This window comes from Scardinius erythrophthalmus (assembly GCF_964197995.2).
Source record: "Scardinius erythrophthalmus genome assembly, chromosome: 23".
NCBI lineage: Eukaryota > Metazoa > Chordata > Actinopteri > Cypriniformes > Leuciscidae > Scardinius > Scardinius erythrophthalmus.
In genome coordinates, this window is record NC_138243.1 from 12,967,539 (window position 1) to 12,990,356 (window position 22,818).

Here is a 22,818-nt window from a genome sequence, read left to right on the forward strand (position 1 = left end):
CAGAACAATCCAAAAACACATTAAATAACTGTACAACTGAAGAAATGCCTCGCTTTCATTCCCGTTAAAAATCAAAGATGGCGCTGCTGTGAATAAGATGCACTTTTTTAACGGTCGCAAATTTAAGTGTATAGTAGTCTACCTTCTCAGACAGTATGTGATTTCGGACACAGCAATTGTTGTGGAAACAATTTTCACTCAGAAATTGCTACTAAAGTCGACAATAAAATAAATAAATAACGCCAACACATTGAATTTTGAAGCAGAAAACCTGAAATAGTATTTTTTTTAACGTACTCTAATACTTTTTGCTTTATTTAACTAACTTCTTTACAGTGTAGCTACAGAAAATAATTTCTAGAAGACTGCTATGTCTGGAGTCTAGTGCACATCATTTTAATGACAGCAAAAGTGATACATATATTGTTTTATGTGTAAAATCTCGTAATATGTGCACCTTTACAACAGGTGTAACGAAAGTCCTTCAACGTAAGAGCGCCCGCAGAAGCCTCTATGAACTTTAAATAAGCACTGTCAATCACGCTTAGATATAATTAGAATCATAAATCCACGTGACCTCTAATATCTGAATTCGCAGTTTCACTTTAAGAAGCATGTAAACAAAGGCTCTTTTCTGCGTTAGTTTCGGCGGTGGAGGTTTGCCGTAGCGGCATTCACGAAGCCTCGAACGCACATCTGGCTTTATCACTACCTGCGTCAATTGCGTATATGTTCCAGTGATTGTGGGCAGATGCGCGCATGCTCATTGTCAGGGGGAGTGAGAGGAGCATGAATGGAGCAAAATGGCGGATCATGTGCAGGTAAGTCAATGATTTTGTTTTGCTATTATTAAATTAATGTATTGTGATCCACTGCAGTCTAGCGATAGATCCCGGGGCTTATTTCGGCGAAGCGTACGTGTTTGTTTTAAATGCATGCGTCGCGCGGCGGGAGAGGTTGACTCGCATGCTTTATTGGATGCGATTATCAAGTGTTGACTTGTGGCCTGTCATCATGTTGATTTTAACTCTGTAGTCCAGGCTAACACACAACTTTGCCAGTTGTCTGAAAGTTGTTTTGAAGCAAGATGCAAAGACTTTTATTTTAAGCAGCAGAGATTGGTAGATCCCGAGAGATCAATTATACTACACTGCATGTAACTCTATAGCCACAGTGATGTTTTACATTGTAAACAAGGCATCATCCCTCATCCAACCGCTTGCAATACAATACATAGACTGGCCTTGTATTCACAAGCGATAGTAACTCTCGCTCAGCGATACTTTTTCCTAGAGAAAAGCGTCTCTGTAAGCCCAAAAGCGTATTTGCATTCGGTTATCTGTCATTGTGTTGTTGCTAGACGCAAATGTGTCCAGTTTGCTGAGCTCTCGCGCTGTTAGCCTGTAGCTCGCATGCTAACTCATGAGATTCTCCCGCGCGCCGCCTCGTCAAACCAAAAGCCCGACCAGAAATGTGTTTTTCTTGAAAATTATAAATACGCTATGCACGTTAGCGTCCTTGGTAGGTTGTAAAAAGGTAATGGTTTTTAAAGTCATCCAATATATATATATTACTTAACGTTAACTGTATATTTTCTTCACCTGTAGCGGTTGAGAAGAGTTAAATGACTAACTTACGCGGAATAACTGCCATTATTGGATGACGTAAATGTAGTGAACCAGAAATACCCTTTTTGAGATTTTATTTTCACTATATTATGCATTATATTTAATGCTGTATTTGGTTCATGAATGCTTCGAGGTGTGTTTTAAATAATCAATTTAATTACATTGAAACGAGAAAAAAAAAACCCACGATATTATTAAATTTCATTGACTATCACGACATTGTTCTTGATAACAGGGGTTAATGAGCCAACAAAAATAATTTCAGGTGTAATTGACAAATAAAGGCTGCTCAGAATTTAAAGAAATTCTTTGTCTTCTCCTCATTCACTTTTGACAGGCTCAACACGGTTGTCATAAAGATCTCAATGCCCAGGCAGCATTTTTCGGGCTTCACTGGTGCGTTAAACACTGTACCATGTTTTCAGACACAGCCACTGCTTGTCATGTCATCTTGTAAACAAGCTGCTCAAGACAGGTCATATTTGAGGGCAAAGGTTAAGGAGGTCACGAGGTTAAACACAGTGTTGAATAACTGCTTATTCCCATGAAACTTAATGAAGTGGGGGACGATGCAGTTGTTAACCTGACTCTCATTTGCACAGGCAACCGTAAACATGAGCTTTCCAGTGTTGTTGTCACGCGTCCTGTTACTCTGTAGGTGGTAAAGAAGCCATTCCATTTGCAGTAATATATTATTAATTACCATCAGAGCAGCCCTATGTCTTACAGGCCACGTGAGTGTTGCTGATCACATCTTGGTAGTGTAACATACTTATTTTATGCATAAACCAACCAACCAATTCTTCAATATATGTATGTTGACATAATTATCAAAGTATAGGTTGTGAAGCCAATAAGTTAATGACTCAGCAGAATTTCTGGCTTTTAACATTCAATTCCTTTCTTGTTTAACAGCTCAAAAAGTTGTGCATGATGTCTCAGTTTTGTGTTTTTCGACTTAGAGTTGTCTTATCTTGTCTGTGCAGTTCCTTGCTAATTCAACTTCTTTTTTATCTATAGGATGCAAATGCATTTTCTTGTATCTTTATGGTTCCTCCCTGTTCGGTTATCACCAGGTTGCATCAAGCATAAATGTACATGGGCATGCCATGAAATACTAACTTAAAGTTGTGAAACCCACAAGAAAGTGAGCATATTTAAACTGTTAAAACGTATTTGCGCAAATATTAAACTAGCCTAGAGTTTATTAGTTCAGATTCAGATTTTTTTTGCATAATAAACAACATTAACATTTTCTTTGAGACTGTGCATTTGTTGCAGCTGCTGTTTTTCTGCTGATGCTGATTTTGTATAGTTAGTTATGCTCCACAAGGGAACAAAGGACTGTTTGGAGTCAGAGGCTTGTTGCTGCATAACACGAGTTAGCTCGTTCATTCTCATCTATTATTACCAAAGTGTTTCACTGACTTTTTCTCCAATCACCATAGTCTTTCATGCATGCACGAACCAGATACTCCCTTAGTGACCTAGAACAATAACTTGTGCATTAATTTGCTTAATGGAACATAAGTGTCTAGTTTTTCATAAACCTGCTGTTTGTTGTTGTGATTGTACAGTAAGAGATACTGAAGCTCTCTGGCCTCTGGTTTTAGGATTGTAAGACTTGGCATCTTTAGCATTTGACAATACTTCAAATTGTGTCTTTTGTTGAGGATATGTGCTGTGGAGTTATTTAATGACTCTAAAAATGCCATGTGGTGTAACCAAGTAAAAATTAACCATATTTTCCTTAAATCTTGCATACATCTGAGTATGTTTCTTGATCTTTTTTTTTTTTTTTTTAGGTTAATGTATTATTATTACAAATGATATTTATTTACAAATAATAAATTGTTGAATTGTTAATTCATAAATGTACATTTTTGTGGAGTCACACCACATGACATTTTACAACCTGAACTAACTTTATTGACCCTGATGCACAGATATAAGATTCGGCACCACATGACTGATGATTTGCCGTGTAGAAGTTTTGTTAAAGTGCTTTTGTCAAAATTCTCTTTTTTTTTAACAGAGATTAAAGATTATTCTTTTTATTTTACTTTATTTTTTATATATATCATATCAGGACACTTGACCCTGACATTTTTTTTAAATACTTTATTTCCCACCAAAAATATCAAAATAGATTTTAATGGCGAAATTAAAAACATGCTTATCTCAGAAGAGGTGTATTCAAGTCGTTGTCTGTATGTGTTTTAATGTATTTTTTGATGAAAATAGTAGTTGTGGTTAATGTCATTGATTGACCACATCCATCATCTAGCTTGATTATCAATGCTAACACATTTCTGCAAGTAGAGTTTATAAAAATAGCTTAGACATGTGCTTAGTAAGTTCTTGGAAGACTGCAAAAGTATCAGGAATTTTATTGGTTCATCTCACAAATATCCTCTGGATGTTTTTTTTTGTTGTTGTTACTGCCACTAAACTCATGTGCGTCTCTTTTTCAGAGCCTAGCCCAGCTAGAGATCCTGTGCAAGCAGCTATATGAGACCACAGACACCACCACACGTCAACAGGCCGAGAAAGCTCTGGTGGAGTTCACCAACAGTCCGGACTGCCTGAGTAAATGCCAGTTGTTGCTGGAAAGAGGAAGTGTAAGAATTAAACTTTTTGGAAGCTGTGAAAAGCTGAACTGATCAGACAGCAATGTTCTCAAAAATCCTAGTTCTTCCTCCATTAGTTTGGGTTAAGCAACTGTTTAAAAGCGTTTGGTTAGGTTTCCTCGAATTGCAGATTGCTTACTTGACAGTGTATTTGCTTACTTCACAGTCCTCGTACTCGCAGTTGTTGGCTGCAACGTGTCTCTCCAAGTTGGTGTCTCGTACAAGCAACCCACTTCCCCTGGAGCAGCGCATTGACATTCGTGAGTTTATACCATCTACCAATTTGAGATTTAGACCTAAAAAAACCTCGAAGAGACAAAATTGTGATATAAATGTCACATTGGTTCCTCAGGAAATTATGTACTCAATTATCTGGCAACCCGGCCAAAGCTTGCTGCCTTTGTGACACAAGCCCTGATCCAGCTTTATGCCAGAATCACCAAGCTTGGCTGGTTCGACTGCCAAAAGGAAGATTACGTCTTCAGGAATGTTATAGTCGATGTGACAAGATTCCTGCAGGTAGGCATAACAAACATCGATATGGTGAGAAAACAACATCCAATATACATGTTCTTTGGATTTGGTCTTGTTCAAAACTTGAATTTTGCGAGGACATTTGTCCTCATTCATGAAACATGAAAACAATTTTTTTTAACGTAAATCATTCCTAAAACACATATTATGTAAACTGCTGCATTAGAATGCAAGTTAAATGCGTTAAAATGTTTAATTTCCATACAAAAGGGATTATTAACACAATCCTCACATTAGCTATACTGTTTCATGAATGAGGACCTTTAAACGTAACTGCACAACAGTCTATAGAAACATTTTGTGGTGAAAATTCAAAAACAATGTTTCCTAGTACTGCACTCTCAGTGAATTACATAATTTAAATGCTAATGCAAATCACATCTGGGTTTTGCTTTATGCCCCAGTTTGTTTAATTTTTGGCCAAAGTTTTTCATTCCAGTGCATCACTCAAGCTAAGTTGTCTCATGAGAAGTGTTTGTCACTCATTCTTTCATACTCAGCGTAATAGCATAGATGATTACATTGCGTGTGACTAATGTTCAGAAGTTATGAAGTTGTTTATTAGGTTTGCTTGGTTGAAAATATTTTTAACATGCTACATTTTATGATGCTTTCAGGATAGTGTCGAACACTGCATCATAGGAGTCACAATTCTTTCCCAGTTAACCAATGAGATTAACCAAGTAAGTTTCTCTGCTCACAGCAGTATGTCTTCATTTAGTCTTTCCTTAGTGCTTGGAATTTTTTTGCTGTTTGTTTAGGATCAATAACTGTATGCCAATTAAAGATGAATTACTGATGTTCCCCCAGGCAGACTCATCACATCCACTTACAAAACACAGGAAGATTGCCTCATCTTTTCGAGATTCCTCTTTGTTTGACATCTTCACCCTCTCCTGTAACCTCCTCAAGCAGGTGAGGTTAATGCTTAATGACTCATGGACTGCACCATGTATCTGTGTATACTCCTTCACAACTGCTAAGCCAGCGTGCTTGAACATTATGTAAAGGACTCAATGCTCTGTTCTGTTTGTCTGCAGGCGTCTGGGAAGAACTTGAATCTAAACGATGAGAGCCAGCACGGGCTGCTCATGCAGCTACTCAAACTGGCCCACAATTGCCTCAATTTTGATTTCATCGGTACATCCACCGATGAGTCCTCAGATGATCTGTGCACCGTCCAGATCCCCACCAGCTGGAGATCAGGTGATCTCCCATTTTTTGGCAAACAATGAAATGGTGCAAACAGTACTTGTTTAAAGTGTCTGTATTTTTTTAACCTTCTTATAAAGTCGAGTTTTCTTGTTGCTTCTCTTGTCTACTGTACCTTTAAGTCTTCAGTATGCAAATTATTTTGTTATGGCTGGCTAACCAACTTTTCAAAATGATTATTCGTGGTTGACATTTTTGCATGTATGCTACCGTACAAATTTCGGGGTCAGTAAGATTGTTGGCAAAGATATGAATACTTTTATTCAGCAAGGACATCAAATTGATCAAAAGTGAAAGTAAAGATATTTATAATGTTACAAAATATTTCAATTTCAAATAAACTGTTCTTTTGAACTGTTCATCAAAGAAAAAGCTTTCCACAATAATATTAAGCAGCACAACAGTTTTCAACATTGATGATAAGAATGGTTTGAGCAGCAAATCAGCCAATGAGAATGATTTCTGAAGGATCATGTGACACTGAAGACTGGAGTAATATGCTGAAAATTCAGCTCTGCTTCACATGAATAAATTATATTTTAATTAGGGCTGTCAAAAGATTAATCGCGATTAATCGCATCCAAAATAAAAGTTTGTGTTTACATAATATATGTGTGTGTACTCTGTATAATTATTTTGTATATATAAATACACACACATGCATGTATATATTTAAGAAATATTTGCATACATATACTGTATATATTTATATATAATTTATATTATATATAAATATAATTTTTTTATATATAAATTACACATTTTTCTTAAATATATACAAGCATGTGTGTGTATTTATATATACAAATTTAATTATACACAGTACACACACATATATTATTTAAACACAAACTTTTATTTTGGATGCGATTAATCGCGATTAATCTTTTGACAGCCCTAATTTTAATACGTATTACAATAGAAAACAGTTATTTTAAATTCTAATTAAATGTCACAATATTAAAATTTTTACTGTATGTTTGATCAAATAAATGAAGCTCTGGTGAGCATGAGAGACTTCTTTCAAAAACATGGGGAAAAAATGTGACCAAACCCAAACTTTTCAATAGTAGCGCGCACATGTTTAGTATAAAATGAGGCATTCATGTTTAATTCATGCATACTTTCGGCCTTTTTCTCTCATCTGCAGCCTTTTTGGATTCCTCAACCTTGCAGCTGTTTTTTGATTTGTATCATTCCATCCCTCCCTCGCTGTCTCCCTTGGTGAGTGTCAGATAAACAGCATGATATGCATATAAAGATAAACAAGCCTTTGCCTCATAGATACTGTTAGACTCTTCCTCTAATGATGTGAACTGTTTGTTTGTCTTTTAGGTTTTGTCTTGTCTAGTCCAAATAGCATCTGTCCGGAGGTCTCTCTTCAACAACGCAGAGAGAGCAAAGTTCCTCTCCCATTTAGTAGATGGTGTGAAGAGAATATTGGAGAACCCTCAAGTATGCTGTCCATCTTTATATTTGTTCAAGTGTCTTTATAAATACATTGAAGTATTAGATATGTAGAATAATCGTCATTGCAATTAGATATGATTATTTCAGACTTCTGTGATTGATTTATTTATTGATTGATTAATTGATTTATTGCCGTTCAGTCGAAATGGTATTTGAATGCACACTCGCTTTCACTTTCGCATTTGAATTTGCATTCGCTGCCCATTGGTGGTTGAGGGCAGGGTCAGATCGGATGGTGCCCACTGCCCACCTTGGTAGAATGTGTCTTCATATAGGGATTAGCTATATTGGTCATTTACCAGCATTTACAAGTTAAAGCTGACTGGATGGGTAAGAATAAGTTCATTTCCATTAGTTATAGAGATGCACCGATTGATCGGCTGGTGACCGGAATTGGCCGATTTTCACGTGATCGGCCATAACCGGCGACCGGCCGGTCAGTCTGACAAATGCCGATTTTATGCCGGTCAAATGCACTCGGGCGCCGCATAATTAACATCGCGCAACATCAGCATCACACGTGCACACGGAGCACATGTAGAAAACCTCGTGAATTACGTCCGTTCAGACCGCAAACGCGTATTTTTTTTCGGCGTGCATGTTAATCAATGAGTGCATTCACAACGGAAGCAGGAGCAGCGCGTGAGCGTCAAGCAGGAGCGTCGCGAGCAGTGAAGCGCGTGTTTCGGCGCCGAGTCTATTTGCTGCACTGCTCTCGCTCAATTAAAGGGAAAGCACACTTTTGATGGAAAATAGCCTAAATAGGGTTTCACAAAAAAAAGTGCCCAAAATGCACAGAATTTGCGTGTTTTAACAAGAACTGGAGTAGGCTATGTCAGAAAAGAAAACAAAGACTAATATTTATAGAAAATGTACCCATTTAAAATTGTTTTATTATTCAGTTTGTACAAGTGATTGCAATAGGCCTGAGTGTGTGTGTGCTTTGAGAAATATCTTTATACTGCAAGGCTATATTTATTTTATTTTGTATTTATATATTATTTTATTGCCATTCCCTGTTTTCATACAGACGTTTCGTTTGCTAAATACATATATAGGCTATATAAAATTATTGGATATTGAATGTGAAAAGGAAATGTTTTTTCCACAACACTGCACTTTAGATGTGTGTGAACTATGCAAATTGTAAAATGTTCTATTACAGAAATTATATAAAATAAATATTTGTGTGTGCTGTAAAGTGGTTAGAAAAAATGAAATCGGAATCGGCCAAAATCGGTATCGGCAGGTCAAACTTACTGAAAAATCGGAAATCGGAATCGGCCCAGAAAATTGTAATCGGTGCATCTCTAATTAGTTATTTTGATAATGGGTCATTATATCTAGCTTTCTGCCCACTTTAAATCAGACACAGAAATAAAGCATTGTGGTAAGATTGCATTTATTTGAATGAATTAGTGAAAAAGAGAGAGAGATTGTTTGTGAGTGAATTGTGAAATCTATAGCAATTGGTATATTGCTGATTGGGTGACGTGGCAATATTTTTGTGTTTTGTAGAGTTTGTCGGACCCAAACAACTACCATGAGTTCTGCCGACTACTGGCTCGACTCAAGAGTAACTATCAACTGGGAGAGCTGGTTAAAGTAGAGAACTACCCTGAGGTCATAAGACTGATTGCTAACTTCACAGTAACTAGTCTGCAGGTGAGTGAAAGACTTGGTATGCTAAAGACACATCTGATTTGTGATTGTTGAAGAAGTTTTGAAAATGTGAAAATTGGCTTTTCAAGGACTGATATTAATTTGATGTGTCCCAGCACTGGGAGTTTGCCCCCAACAGCGTGCACTATCTGCTGAGCCTGTGGCAGCGTTTGGCGGCATCTGTCCCTTATGTGAAGGCCACAGAGCCCCACATGCTAGAGACCTACACCCCTGAAGTGACCAAGGCCTACATCACGTCTCGCTTGGAGTCCGTGCACATCATTCTGAGGTAGAGTGAGCGCTATCTGAAGTCACGGTTAGGTCCGATGAGCGTGAATGTCAAATGTGTAATGTTTCTATTAGGGTTGGCTAGATACCACAATTTTGGCTTCGGTGCGGTACCACAATCTAATACTGTGGTTTAGTATCAATATTTAATTGATACCATACAGGGTCTGAATTTCAGCTCAGGTATTGAGCATAATTTTACTCATTCCTGCAGGTTTTCACATTAATAATGTGGGGAAATTACCGCAAACATTTATTAGTAAATTAATCAACAATGGAAACTTTTTGTGAGAAGTAATTTCACAAGCAGTGTGAGAGAATCATCAGTTCCGCGTCTCCCCTCTCTCTATCTCTCAAATTGAGCAGATTGCTTCTGGCTTCAACTCACATCGCGTCTCCACTGTAAGCGAGCTGGGACGCATAAATCACTCTCGGGACGGCTGACGGAAATATCACTTGCCCACGTCTTTTTAAGCCTTGTCAATTTAAACATTCAAGCTTTTTTTTTTTTTTAAGAAACACTTGAAGCGAAAACTATCATTAACTTGTTCAGAAAATTGAAATAGTCTGGCGAGGTGGGGCCACGGGTTGGCACATTCCCGGGATGGACCTGCTGCGTCTTCATCCATTGTTTCGTCCATGGTTTCGATTCTTATCTAAATCTGACCATGGAGTTGACTTTGGCGGAAAGCTGAAGGTGATTTCTGATAGGCTGTCCCAATCAGTGGCGCCTGCACAATCCAGTCACGTTTGAGAGGGAAACAACAAATTGAGGGTTTCCGAGATTATTCTTTTTTCCTTTTTTTTTTTTTAGAAGAAGTAACGGGTACTCACGGTTATGGATAGAAATGTAGCGGAGTAAAGAGTACAATATTTGCCTCTCAAATGTACTTGAGTAAAGTCATGAGTACTCCCCAAAAATGATACTCGAGTAAAGTACAGATCCCTCAAAATTGTACTTAAGTACTGTACTCAAGTAAATGTACTCCGTTACTGTCCGGCTCTGGTTATTTTACAGTGTAGTATTTCTGCACCTGAACTACTGTTACTCAAGTGCAAATATTGCTCAAGACCGACCTAAACTCAAGTGCAAATATTGTGAGATCTAAACATCATTGGTTCTAGCGTGATCAACGCGTTGATCAGTGTTAAAAGAAAATCAATGTCTAAATTAGATTGTTTGAATGATGTACTCACCTGTCGATTTTGTGCAAAGTCAGGATGGTGAAGCAACAGGTGCTTGGCAAGGCTATACCAATACTGGTATACTGCAGTCAACCTTAGTTTCTATATACAATATCCATTCTATACAGGGATGGTCTTGAAGATCCCTTGGATGATGCCGGCTTGGTGCAACAGCAGCTGGACCAGCTGTCAACTATTGGGCGGTGCGAGTATGAGAAGACCTGCGCCCTGCTGGTCCAGCTCTTCGATCAGTCGGCCCAGTCATACCAGGAGCTGCTGCAGTCCACCAACTCCAGCACAATGGACATAGCAGTGCAGGAGGGTGAGCTTGAAACACCTCACATTTGTTGATGCACAAACACACGTTATGATACAACTCTTACGTTATGAATGTTGTCCAGGTCGTTTGACGTGGCTGGTGTACATCATTGGTGCAGTCATTGGAGGAAGAGTATCCTTCGCCAGCACTGATGAACAAGATGCCATGGATGGGGAGCTTGTGTGTCGGTGAGGAATCGGCATCGAAGGCTGTTAAAGCAACACTAAAGATCATTTTTATACCTTAAAATAATGTTTCCAAAATCGTTTCAGTGGTTCATCAAGTCGTAACAGAGTGAAAGGCACTTCTGCATTCACTTTGCGGCCCTGTATCTGCTATAACCGCACTATGCAAGTTTGCCAGATTGGGTAGCGTTTCTGTAGTTCGAATGAGACTTAAGAAAACTACAAATTTGACTTGCTTTACGGCAAGCGTTACAATAGTCATTATTTTGTTTTTCTTCGTTTCTGATGTCGCAATACATCATACTTTCATAAAATCATGCAACATACTCTACCTTGTCTGTGGACATCGTTCATTCCAAATCCGGTGCTGGATAAACAGCGAGCGTGCGTGCGACAGTAGGCTGTGGTAGGCTAAATGATTTACGACAGTGGTAATGGACAATTCCGCTTTCAACCTGTTGGGGGACAGAAAGGGAAAAGTTATTTGGTGTTACTTTAAGGCAGTTCACACATTAATGTTCGGCATTAAAGTTTCACATGCAATTTGATCGTTCTAAAATCATTATTTGAAAGTCGGGGTTCAACGTCTTCAGATTTTTTTTAAAGTGGACATTTATGTGATGAAAGTCGAGTCGACGTCGACTAGCAGAAATACTGCTGGACACTAAGTGCTGCACAGCTTTCTGTTTCTGACACCCTTTTGTCAAGGAAAATAAAAGAAGTCAAACAATATTTACATATTTTATTAAAAAAGCTGTTCAGATTTGTATATTAACTATGGTGTTAATCAAACCACACCACATACAAGAGTACAGAGGCAAGGGAGCTGGGACCGAATTCTTCCCCTGTTGTTAGTTGTGCCATCACTAAATAGGCTGTTTTAAGTTTACGAAGCTAATTTAATATAAGAAATAAATATTTTTTAAAAAGCATTTTTGGTTTTTGACCTAGAGCATTAAAAAGTTTTCGTTTTGGCCCAGAATTTTCATTTCAGTGCATCCCTAGTTCAAATCCACAGCTATCATTGCACATGCTCAATGTAACTTATATAGCATGTATATTTAATGAACTAGTAAGATATAACTCATCACTGGCATTAGCGCAGTCATTGTAGTGTTTTCCTTCATAGTCTCTTCTTCAGCACAATGGTAACCACAAATACTTCAACATAACAGAAACTCTTTTAAATGTCAAACAACAGAATTAAACACTAACAGGCCTTTTCCTTCACTAAAAAACTAATGAAATAAAATAAGTTAATTGCAACATTTATTCTCCTTATCCAGTCCTATACAAACCATGCAGGAACTAAAAAAGCCACTATACCCAATTTCTACTTATCTATTGCCTATATAAAGTTACATTTTAAAAACACTAGTTTAATAACAGTAATAATCTAAAAAAATAAATCTTATTTTTATAATGATGTGATTCCTAATTTCACTTCTGTTAAAAACAGTTGATTTATGGATTTTGTGCTTAAATTTATTCTGACAAAGTGGTAAAGAATTACATTTTAATTAATCATTTGGAGATGACTAGTCTTTGTGGTTTATTGCTTGAATATAAACTTCATCTTTTGTCATTTTCAGAGTTTTGCAGCTAATGAACCTCACAGACTTGCGGCTGGCTCAAGCTGGAAATGAGAAGCTCGAGTTAGCCATGCTAAGTTTCTTCGAACAGTTTCGGAAAATCTACATCGGTGACCAGGTGCAAAAATCATCAAAGGTAATCGCAGTTATTTTACAGTTGTAGTTTGTCTGTTTGCATGAGCACAAACTTCAAGCTGTGGTTTGTTTAGACATCAAATCTAAAAAATTTAATAAAAAAAACATTCAGCTAGTATAGAACTGGTTATTGATCTCTCGTAACTTTCACAGGGTTTTGTCTTTGAACTCTCAGAATGGTTGAATTTTGCAGTGGTGTTGTGTCTGGGCTTTGAAAAGAGACCGTCGATTCAGCTTTTTTGCATGCTTAGTTGTGGTTTCACTCTTTTAGTCTGGCTTTCTAACTTGACCTGTAGTTTTGAAAACAAATAGTTTTTTTGTTGGAGATGAAAGTGTCCTGTCTCAACTAACCAGAAAGCTGAAGTTTTCTCTCTTGTTGCTCCGATTCTCTGTTCACAGTTTGGAAGATAAGTGCACATAGAGAGACTAGCTGTTCCTTTAAAGGCCAATTCACTTTGCACCGACAGACGGCGGCAGACACTTCATTGAGTTTTGTCGAATCGATGTGGGATCCTGTCGGTGTCTGTTGGCATCTGTCGAAGCTTGTTTTCGCCGAGTGAACGTTTAGTCATTGCTCGAGTCGAGAAATGTTTGATGAAATGTTTAATCTGGTGGTTATCAGCATTGGTCGGCGTGTGTCGGTGCAGTGTGAATTGGCATTAAAACTGTGTTTAGTTCTGCTTTAGCCTGTTGTCCTTAACCTTGGAATTAAACACCTTAAAAGTGCTCCTCATAACTGCAAAACAGTGCAAAAATCATTATGAAGTATTATTTGATCTTGATTTATTGACTTTAATGGCGAATTTGTGTATAGTGTCCCAAATGGCACACTTAATTTGGATTGTAGAGATGCAGACTTTATAGTGTACAATTACATTTATGCATTTGGCAGACACTTTTATCCAAAGCGACTTACATTGTATTTCAAGGTACACATTTACATTCTTATCAATTCTTGCTTTCCCTGGGAATCGAACCCATGACATTGGCGTTGCAAGCGCCAACGCTCTACAGTTTGAGCTACAGGAAATTACCCAACAGCAAATGCCATTCGTGACTGGGCCATAATCAGGACTCAACTACAAATTTTTTTTTTTTCCTTCCAAGAATTTATTTTTAGCAGTTTAAATTTAGAAGAATATGTATACTGTATTTGCCATTAAATGTTACATTAAGTTTAATTTGTAAATGAAATTTAACCCCTTTATCCCCCTATTCTCACCAAACACCCTGTGAATTGTCACAGTTGCTTGCTTCTCTTGGCTTTATTCCCCAGCCTGTTTTTTCAGTAGTTTAACATACTAAATGCGTTATAAAATGGATGGTTCCAATCTTGGATGCTGATTGGTTAATCAGTGTTTCCCACAGGATTTTGTGAAACTGTGGTGGGTGGACCTCTGTCCCTCTATGGGGGTCCGTGGGCACGCTTTAAATTTTAGCTTTTTTGACAGCAATGGCGCAAGACACGACCTTATATGTTATTACGAGAAGTTTAAATATATTTTCGGGCCGCCACAGTCTAGTTAATGAATGGGAAGCACTGAAATCTATTTGTGGCGATCAATGCTGATATTGTGGCAGGCTGCCACAGATAAATGTATGGGAAACACTGAGTTATTACATCATTCCATTTAAAATGCAGGATATATTAGTAAGAGCTACAGTGCAAAACACCTGTTCAAGATGAATTCAAGGTGACATGAATTAATACTACTTTTGTTTTATCCTTAGTTGTATCGGAGACTATCAGAGGTTCTTGGCCTGAATGATGAGACCATGGTACTCAGTGTTTTCATTGGTAAAATGTGAGTATATGTCAACTAATGATGGATATAATTAATAGGAAACCTTACTTTGTCAAGAATTATAATTGAAAAACATTTTTAACGAAGAGTTTTGTTTTAATGCAGAATCACCAACTTGAAGTACTGGGGACAGTGTGAACCAATCACATCTAAGACACTACAGCTCCTCAATGACCTCTCTATTGGATATCCTTACACGCATGTTGCTTTAAATAAAAGTTCATCAACCTCAGTAACAACGCTGACACTGTTTAAAATTAAATGTAAATGTATAGAACCGTATGTGATGTTTTTGACAGTAAATATTTTCTTGTTTGTTTCCTTAACCTTATTTGTCACATATAGCAGTGTTAGAAAACTAGTGAAACTCAGCGCTGTCCAGTTCATGCTAAACAACCACACAGTAAGTGAACAACCTGAGCTTTTTTCTTAACTGAACTTCAACTTTATTTGACCCTGTAATATAAATAATAAAATCTTATAAATAATAATTTCTTTTAAAAACTATTTTACTCCTTTTTTTAATTCATTCCTAAAATCGTTTCTTCAGTGACAAGCTGACAATGTCTTGTTTTTCTTCCATGTGACAGAGTGAGCACTTTTCTTTCCTGGGTGTGAACAATCAGGCCAACCTTAGTGATATGAGGTGTCGGACCACTTTCTACACAGCTCTAGGAAGACTTCTTATGGTAGATTTGGGTAAGGGTGTACCTATTATAGTTCATATTTCAAATTCACAGTGGGCTGGCCTTAAATCATCAGATATATGTGAAATAGAACATAAGTGTCATGTCAAAGAACATCTTTTACGATGTTCTGTCTTTGACAGGTGAGGATGAGGACCAATTTGAACAGTTCATGCTTCCTCTCACTGCTGCGTTTGAAGCCGTAGCTCAGATGTTCAGCACCAACACCTTCAATGAACAAGAAGCAAAAGTGAGATGCCATTCTTTATTGTTGCTGACCTTTATAACACATCTGTACCTCAGTGTTTTTACGTATAATAGATGATCAAATGTTTTTCTTTTTTCTTTCTTTCTTTCAGAGAACTTTAGTAGGACTGGTGAGAGATCTAAGGGGAATTGCCTTTGCCTTCAATGCCAAGACCAGCTTTATGATGCTCTTTGATTGGATGTATCCTTTTAGCATATATTTGTTTGGTTTTATTATGTGTAATTATTTGTGTATTTCTTTATTTTGTGTGCTGCTTTATTTTTGGTTTTATTTGTTTTCTTTTTTTCTTTTTCATTCATTTTCATTTTAAACTATTTTAATTAAAACTGCGCATTTCAGATTGAATGTCAATTTTAATATGTTCCTTAACAGATCATAGTTACCCCACTTACATGCCCATTTTACAGAGGGCAATAGAGCTCTGGTACCATGTACCTGCCTGCACCACACCGGTCCTCAAACTCATGGCTGAACTTGTCCACAACAGGTACGCAGACTACGCACAGGGCCTAAACTACCTTTTTGCCACCTGCCAGTGACTTAAGAGAATTTACCAGCCATGAGTATTGTTTTTACCAGCCAGGAAACTATTTTTGCAGAAGCAGGCAGTTTAGATAAATTAAATTTAGATACCAGTGAAATAAGTAATCAAATGTAAAATAACATTGCAAAATCTTCATTGTATAAATTAAACAGAGATTAATCCATTCCTTATTAAAGTTTCAAAAGTTATTCAGTCAAGAGCAGTGAGTGATTTTTCTGTCTTTTGTTGTTTGATTAACATTAAGGACAGACAGCAGAAGGTATATAAAGGTAGGGACACACCAAACCAACGCCAAAGAACTAGCGCTGGTGAAAGCGGTCTGTGTTGTCGCCTCGCGTCGCCTGAGTCTGGGCAAAAAAGCTGTGCTTGAACACCGAAAAGACCACAGCCGATTGTCAGCTAGCACGCGCGTTCTGCGCCTGCGTGTAAATGAGACAACTGTCTATTTCTGCAGATATATTCATCATTCAAAAAGGAAAACCGACGCTGCAGATACACAAACCGTAAACAAAGCAGCGCATGCTTACAGTTTCGAATATCAGTCATGCTGATTACTTTCTCTATTCCCCTTGGCTCATGTTATTATGAAAATATTCACCCAGGATCACTCGGGTAAGATGACGTAAAATTAGAACAGCCTTCTGTAGTTCTCTCACTGACACCCCGACGCCGATTCTACATGGTGAATCGGCCCCAACAAAAACCCCAGATGCTGTCTGACTAGAGCCAACGGTGCAGAACACAACGGGAAAAAAACAAGTTGGCCTACGCTCAAAAACGGCTTGACATTGTCTGACGGCAGATAGTAGGCTTGGTGTGTCCCTGGCTTAAGGCTACTTTCACTTTAAGAGCTAATGCACAGATCCAATATACTGATACACATGTTTTATTTCTCAACTGTTTGTTAATTTAAAACAGAACTGACTATGTTTACAAGGATACTCAACAACGGGTGCATTTTCAAGTGCAAGAAGACATGAAAGAGTTCAATTCAGTATTCACGTGCTGTCTGAGACATGGATTTCTAGCCGCGTGCTTCAAATGTTTGCGCACAGAAAACTTCCCACACAGCAAGTAACGAATTGAACTCTATTTCGCATCTTCTTGCGTTTGAATATTTAAATTGGCGAGGTTTAAACTTTCATGACGATACATTTCTGGCCCATCAATTGTCCTGAGCGTTGTTCATGTTCTCACATCATTGCATTGTTAGGATTCATAAAAATGTTATCAGCCAACTGGCGATTGATACAGTTTCATATACTCGCCAACACCGATTTCTACTCGCACTTGGCGCTTGGCGAGTATTCATTTTAGGCCCTGGGTATGCATATGTTGCATTTTGCTCATGTCCTCCTTGAGAGCTGTGTATGAAGGTCATGCATGTTCTCTGACTTACAGTGTGTTTTTTACATGAAGGTCACAGAGATTACAGTTTGACGTGTCGTCACCAAATGGAATCCTGCTGTTCAGGGAGACAAGCAAGATGATTACAACATATGGTATAATAATGACCCAGTTTTCATATTTTAAATTAGCTATTCCTCTGGTTTGGGTTAGAAGTAGTATTAGATTGTAAACACTTTGCCTTAAGTTAAATAATCATTTGTTCACTCAACTTTTTTTTTGTGTCTTTCTAGGGAATCGGATCCTGACACTGGGCGAGGTGCCAAAAGATCAGGTTTATGCACTGAAACTGAAGGGAATCTCCATTTGTTTTTCCATGCTGAAAGCTGTATTAAGCGGCAACTATGTCAACTTCGGCGTCTTCCGTCTGTACGGCGATGATGCCCTGGACAACGCCCTGCAGACCTTTATTAAGCTGCTCTTGTCCATCCCTCACAGTGACCTGCTGGTAAGAGCCGTCAGGTATCAGGATTGTGTCCTTCAGCATTCAGATTGGTTGATTTTGGTTGGTTGTTCTTCCTGCAGGACTATCCAAAGCTTAGTCAGTCTTACTACTCTCTTCTGGAGGTGCTAACCCAAGACCATATGAACTTCATCGCCAGCCTGGAGCCTCATGTGGTCATGTACATCCTGTCCTCAATATCAGAAGGGCTTACTGCACTTGGTAAGGACCTTCTCTTCAAACATAGGATTTTTTTTTCTTCTTCAGTTCCATCATGGACCCCTCAGGTGTTTGTGAATATATGAGCCTGATCTTCGTTTCTGTTTGTCCCTTCACAGACACAATGGTATGCACTGGTTGCTGCTCAAGCTTGGATCACATAGTTACTTATCTATTCAAGCAGCTGTCACGCAGCACGAAGAAAAGAGCGGCGCCCATGGCCCAGGAGAGCGACCGCTTCCTTCACATAATGCAGCAGCACCCTGAGATGATCCAGCAGGTGAGGCTGAATCTGTAGCCATCTGAGGCTTTGAACAGGGTTCCCACGGGTCCTTGAAATCCTTGAAAGTTTTTGAATCTGAAAAAATGTTTTCAAGGCCCTGGAAAGTTTTTGAAAATAAACATAAATAGAGACAGGTGCTTGAAAGTGCTTGAATTTATTTTGTGCAAGAAGTTTTCTGGAAATAATTCCATATTCACTCCAGTCCCCTAATGTGTTATTTTGCCAACACTTAATGGCCTTTGCATACTAGCTTGCTTGATTTGCACTAGTTACGCGCATATACGCGATACGTTACCAGGGTTTTTCCTGCATAGAGAATTATGAGGCGGCCGCCTTCGTCTCTCGACAATAAAAAATAACTAGGGAATCACCGAAAACGTGAGGATGATTCTGTTTTATTTCATTTAAAGTAAATGGTGATTGATAGCCTATGGTTGATAATAATATAGTCCTACCTAATGTACTGACGGTAATAATGTAGCGCTGTTGAGGCTCGCGCAGTTATTTATAACATATTATAGTTAAGAAACAATATATAGCCTAGGCTACACGCGACCAGAGAGCTGTTTGCCTGAATGCCATCAAGATTGAAACCGAGACTGATTTCATAACAGTTCAATAAACAAATAGTTAAAATTAAGTCACTTACATTTTAGACGCAATGACTGTTTTTGTTCTGTTTCAGCAGCGAAAATAGTCCCAAACAAAGATCACCGCAGAACCAGTGCGCATGGCATGCAACAGTTGTTTCATTACTGAATGATTCAGCGTTTTGAAAGAATCGGTTGAGTCAAAGATTCAATTACCCATTCATAAACTGCCTCATTCTGAATAAATCAGCCTTTTGAACGAATCGTTTGAATGAATGACTCACTGACTCGCTCATTAAGACGGTCGCCTGCCGCCTCCTACTGGCGGTTTAGTTTCATAAAGTATCATTCTTTTCAACATTCCTTATTTGTATATTCAAAAATATTTAAAAGAATCTAAATTAATACAGTTATTATTTTTCAATGTAAATTATTTAATTGAATTGGTAACAGCCTAGTGTCTTATTATATTATTTGATCAAATTTAAGAATTTGAAATGAAAGATGGAGCATACATTTAATAAAATTAGGGGAAAATGCCCTTTATAAAAGGTACAAAAAAGTAGTGTATTCAAACAGTAATGTAATGAAAGATTGAAACAACAATGAAATTAAACAATTTAAGTTTGAAGGGAGTACGGTAAAGCCTCTGTTTAGGCTATTAAGGAATTATGTAATTTTGCCAAAAGAAGAACTTTTATTTTAAATAAATGTTTATTTTTAATTAGCCAACTTCAGTGTGATTTGTTACCATATTATCATGCTTAACACTGAGAATTTGAATAATTGTAATGTGATCAGATGCAGATATCTAAATCAAAGAATATGGGTGGTTTGCGGGTGGATTTTTTTATTTTTAACAGTGGATTTGGGTGACTCAAAGTGCACCAGATTAATGAATTTATCTTTAAAATGTACAAAATTTTCTTACGGGGGGGCATGCCCCCGTACCCCCCTAGAGGTAACAAGCTCAAACAATGTGGGAAACACAATAGGCTATGTGATGATCTACAAAAAATACCATTTTTATTATCTTATTATTAAAATACATTAATAGGATTGTACCACCTCCGCCTCATTTTGAGCAAGGAAAAACCCTGAGTTATGTTAAGTGTTTCCCGCATGAGGTACTTGCCATTAAGGTCACGTGTGCATGAAACTATGATGGTACCTCATCGTTTGTTGTTGGACAAAACTAATGTGTCCCCGCATTAAGTCCTTGAATTTGAGGGTATTGGACCTGGAAAGTCCTTGAAAGGTCCTTGAATTTGAAGTCAACCAAGGTGTGGGAACCCTGTTTGAAGGACATCTGAAGATACAGTACACATAAAAAATACAGTTTTACATCATAAATTAAATTATTTGGTGTTCAAGAATTTTGTCTTTTGATTTGTTAAAACATAATTTGCAATGAAATATTCACCGTTTGTTTATTATTAAATACATTTTCCTCGTATCATCTATTTACTTTGACGTTTAGAAGTTTATTGGAGATATTTGATCTGACAGAGTTCTCACAATCTTCTTATCCAGATGCTGTCAACAGTGTTGAATATCATCATTTTTGAAGATTGTAGGAATCAGTGGTCAATGTCACGGCCACTGCTTGGCTTGATTCTGCTCAATGAGAAGGTGTGTGTGTTAGAGGTATCGGAAAAAGCAATTCTCTGATACTTCATGATTCTCTCTTCAACGATTCTGAATCGATTCTGAAATTTTGTATTTATAATTTATAATTCTTTTTAATTAGCACTACAACACTATTTGTGATCAGTGCATTGTGTTTGTAGTATTTTGCAGATCTGAGGAACAGCATTGTGAACAGCCAACCACCAGAAAAGCAGCAAGCCATGCACTTATGCTTTGAAAATCTCATGGAGGGCATAGAGCGAAACTTGCTCACCAAAAACAGAGACAGGTCATTTGATTTCATCTGATTCTCATCCTGCTTTGCATTTAAGTTTACAGAGAAATACTAAAGCATAATAAAGTTCCTTTAAAATATAAATTAAGCACTCGTGCGCGCACACAAATGTAATTTTAATAAACTAGTGCTTTCTGAGTCAGTGTCGTCTGCAAAGAGGAAGTTGACGACGCTGACTCGTCATCCGCAGTATAGTGGATGGAATTTGAGAAAAATGCACGCTAAGTTAATCGTCATACAGTAAGCGCAGTTCTATTCTAATTTAGCTTTCATACAAACACTTGGATATTCGCCTAATAATAGCGCATATTTATCTAGATTAACGTTAGAGAGAGCGGCCATGTAAAATGGCTGAAGTTATGCTGCTAATTGCAAGTTTCTAATGATAAGCTTTGTTTGAAGTGGATGAATGATAGACGAAAGTTTGGATTTCCTGCCTGACATACTGTAATTACCACATGGACCAGCCATGTTAATGATCTGTCATGGACAGTGTGACTTCACCAACTGGATTTTTTGTAACCAACCAATTAAAATTTGGTTGACTAAGCCTTCTCCTCAACTATTAGGGGGCAGCCCTAGAAGCTTCACTTTTACTATATCGTATATCCCTAAAGTTTTGAGAGTATCAAAATAATTTTTAATTTATATTGATTTTGCCATGCTAAAAGACAGAAGCTGACACTCGCACTTTCTTTTCAGATGTCATTTAAGTTTATATACTCACACAGGCATGCATATATACTCAACAATTTTTCTTTATTTTGCAGGTTTACACAGAATCTTTCAGTATTTAGAAGAGAAGTCAATGACTCCATGAAGAATTCCACATACGGGGTAAACAGCAACGATATGATGAGCTGACATTCCATAGAGCACCAGGCCATGTGGCCCGGCCCCGTCCCGTACTCCCACCCGCCCCTGGCCCGGCTGCCGGGGGACCACCACTGCGCAAGCCTGCACCTCCCGCTCCCCAGTCCCTAAAAAAACCATTACCTCTCTCCCCTCACATCTCCTCCCCCACCCTTTTTTATATATATATAAATATATATATATATATACACATATAAATATATACATATTTTAAAGCCAGTTTCAAGAGGTCCTTCTCCTTGACCATTCTCTTGTCATTTGGGGCTCAAAGTCCAAAGAGAGTGAAGAGGGTACGGCTGGGGAATGGTTGGGAATGGGTTTGGGGTGTGGGATGGCACCAGTGTGGACTCTAGAGTGGATGGCACACCCAAACCGCTCCAAGGGATGATGGGAAATGGGCGTCTGCGTGTGAGTGTGTGTGTGTGTGTGTGAGTGTGTTTGAGAGCATGTCTGTGGGAGGAAGGGTTAGGATGAGCTGGTATACATAGTGCTCTGCTTTTGCCTGCCTTGTATAGAAACACATAAGGAAAAAAAAAAGTGTACATTTTTTTTCATAACATTTTCAACAATGTTTATAATTATTACAATTTAAGACAAATAATGAGTGTGATTGAAAACTTTTTACAGTCTAGTAAGTTAGTGCGGATTTGTCTGTATGGAGAGAGTTGTTTATATCCAGGTGACCATGTGGGATTGTGGCATGAGTGCTGGGATTGACACTTGTCCGCAGAGGGGGCGGGATGAAAAGTCATAGGGTCACAAGTTGTACATTTATTTCCTCCCCCCCCCTCAAATTGACTCTATAGAACAAAAACAGGAGATTTGTAAATACACAGCCCCTCGCGTTAGCTTTTTCAGGAGGGATACTGTTTCTTGGGCATAATGAAGTCCGTCTTGCATCAACCTTCCCCCTTAAGGTCATCGTGACATCCCCACC

At 38.0% G+C, this 22,818-nt stretch overlaps 1 protein-coding gene across 1 annotated transcript; it reads left to right on the forward strand.

Annotated features, from left to right (window-relative positions):
- The first annotated feature begins 602 nt into the window (after positions 1–602).
- xpo7 (exportin 7) lies at positions 603–22,002 on the forward strand. Its single transcript, XM_081354685.1, has 28 exons — positions 603–821; positions 4,103–4,249; positions 4,425–4,518; positions 4,611–4,777; positions 5,410–5,475; positions 5,603–5,707; positions 5,833–5,998; positions 7,155–7,228; positions 7,340–7,459; positions 8,993–9,139; positions 9,253–9,425; positions 10,738–10,931; positions 11,011–11,116; positions 12,706–12,841; positions 14,572–14,645; positions 14,751–14,831; positions 14,985–15,048; positions 15,236–15,344; positions 15,475–15,581; positions 15,691–15,779; positions 15,979–16,086; positions 17,563–17,645; positions 17,784–17,998; positions 18,076–18,214; positions 18,331–18,491; positions 20,618–20,716; positions 20,875–21,002; positions 21,779–22,002. Exons 1-28 carry the CDS (start codon positions 804–806, stop codon positions 21,870–21,872), a joined length of 3,264 nt encoding a protein of 1,087 aa, XP_081210811.1. The 5' UTR covers positions 603–803; the 3' UTR covers positions 21,873–22,002.
- The last annotated feature ends 816 nt before the right edge of the window (positions 22,003–22,818 follow it).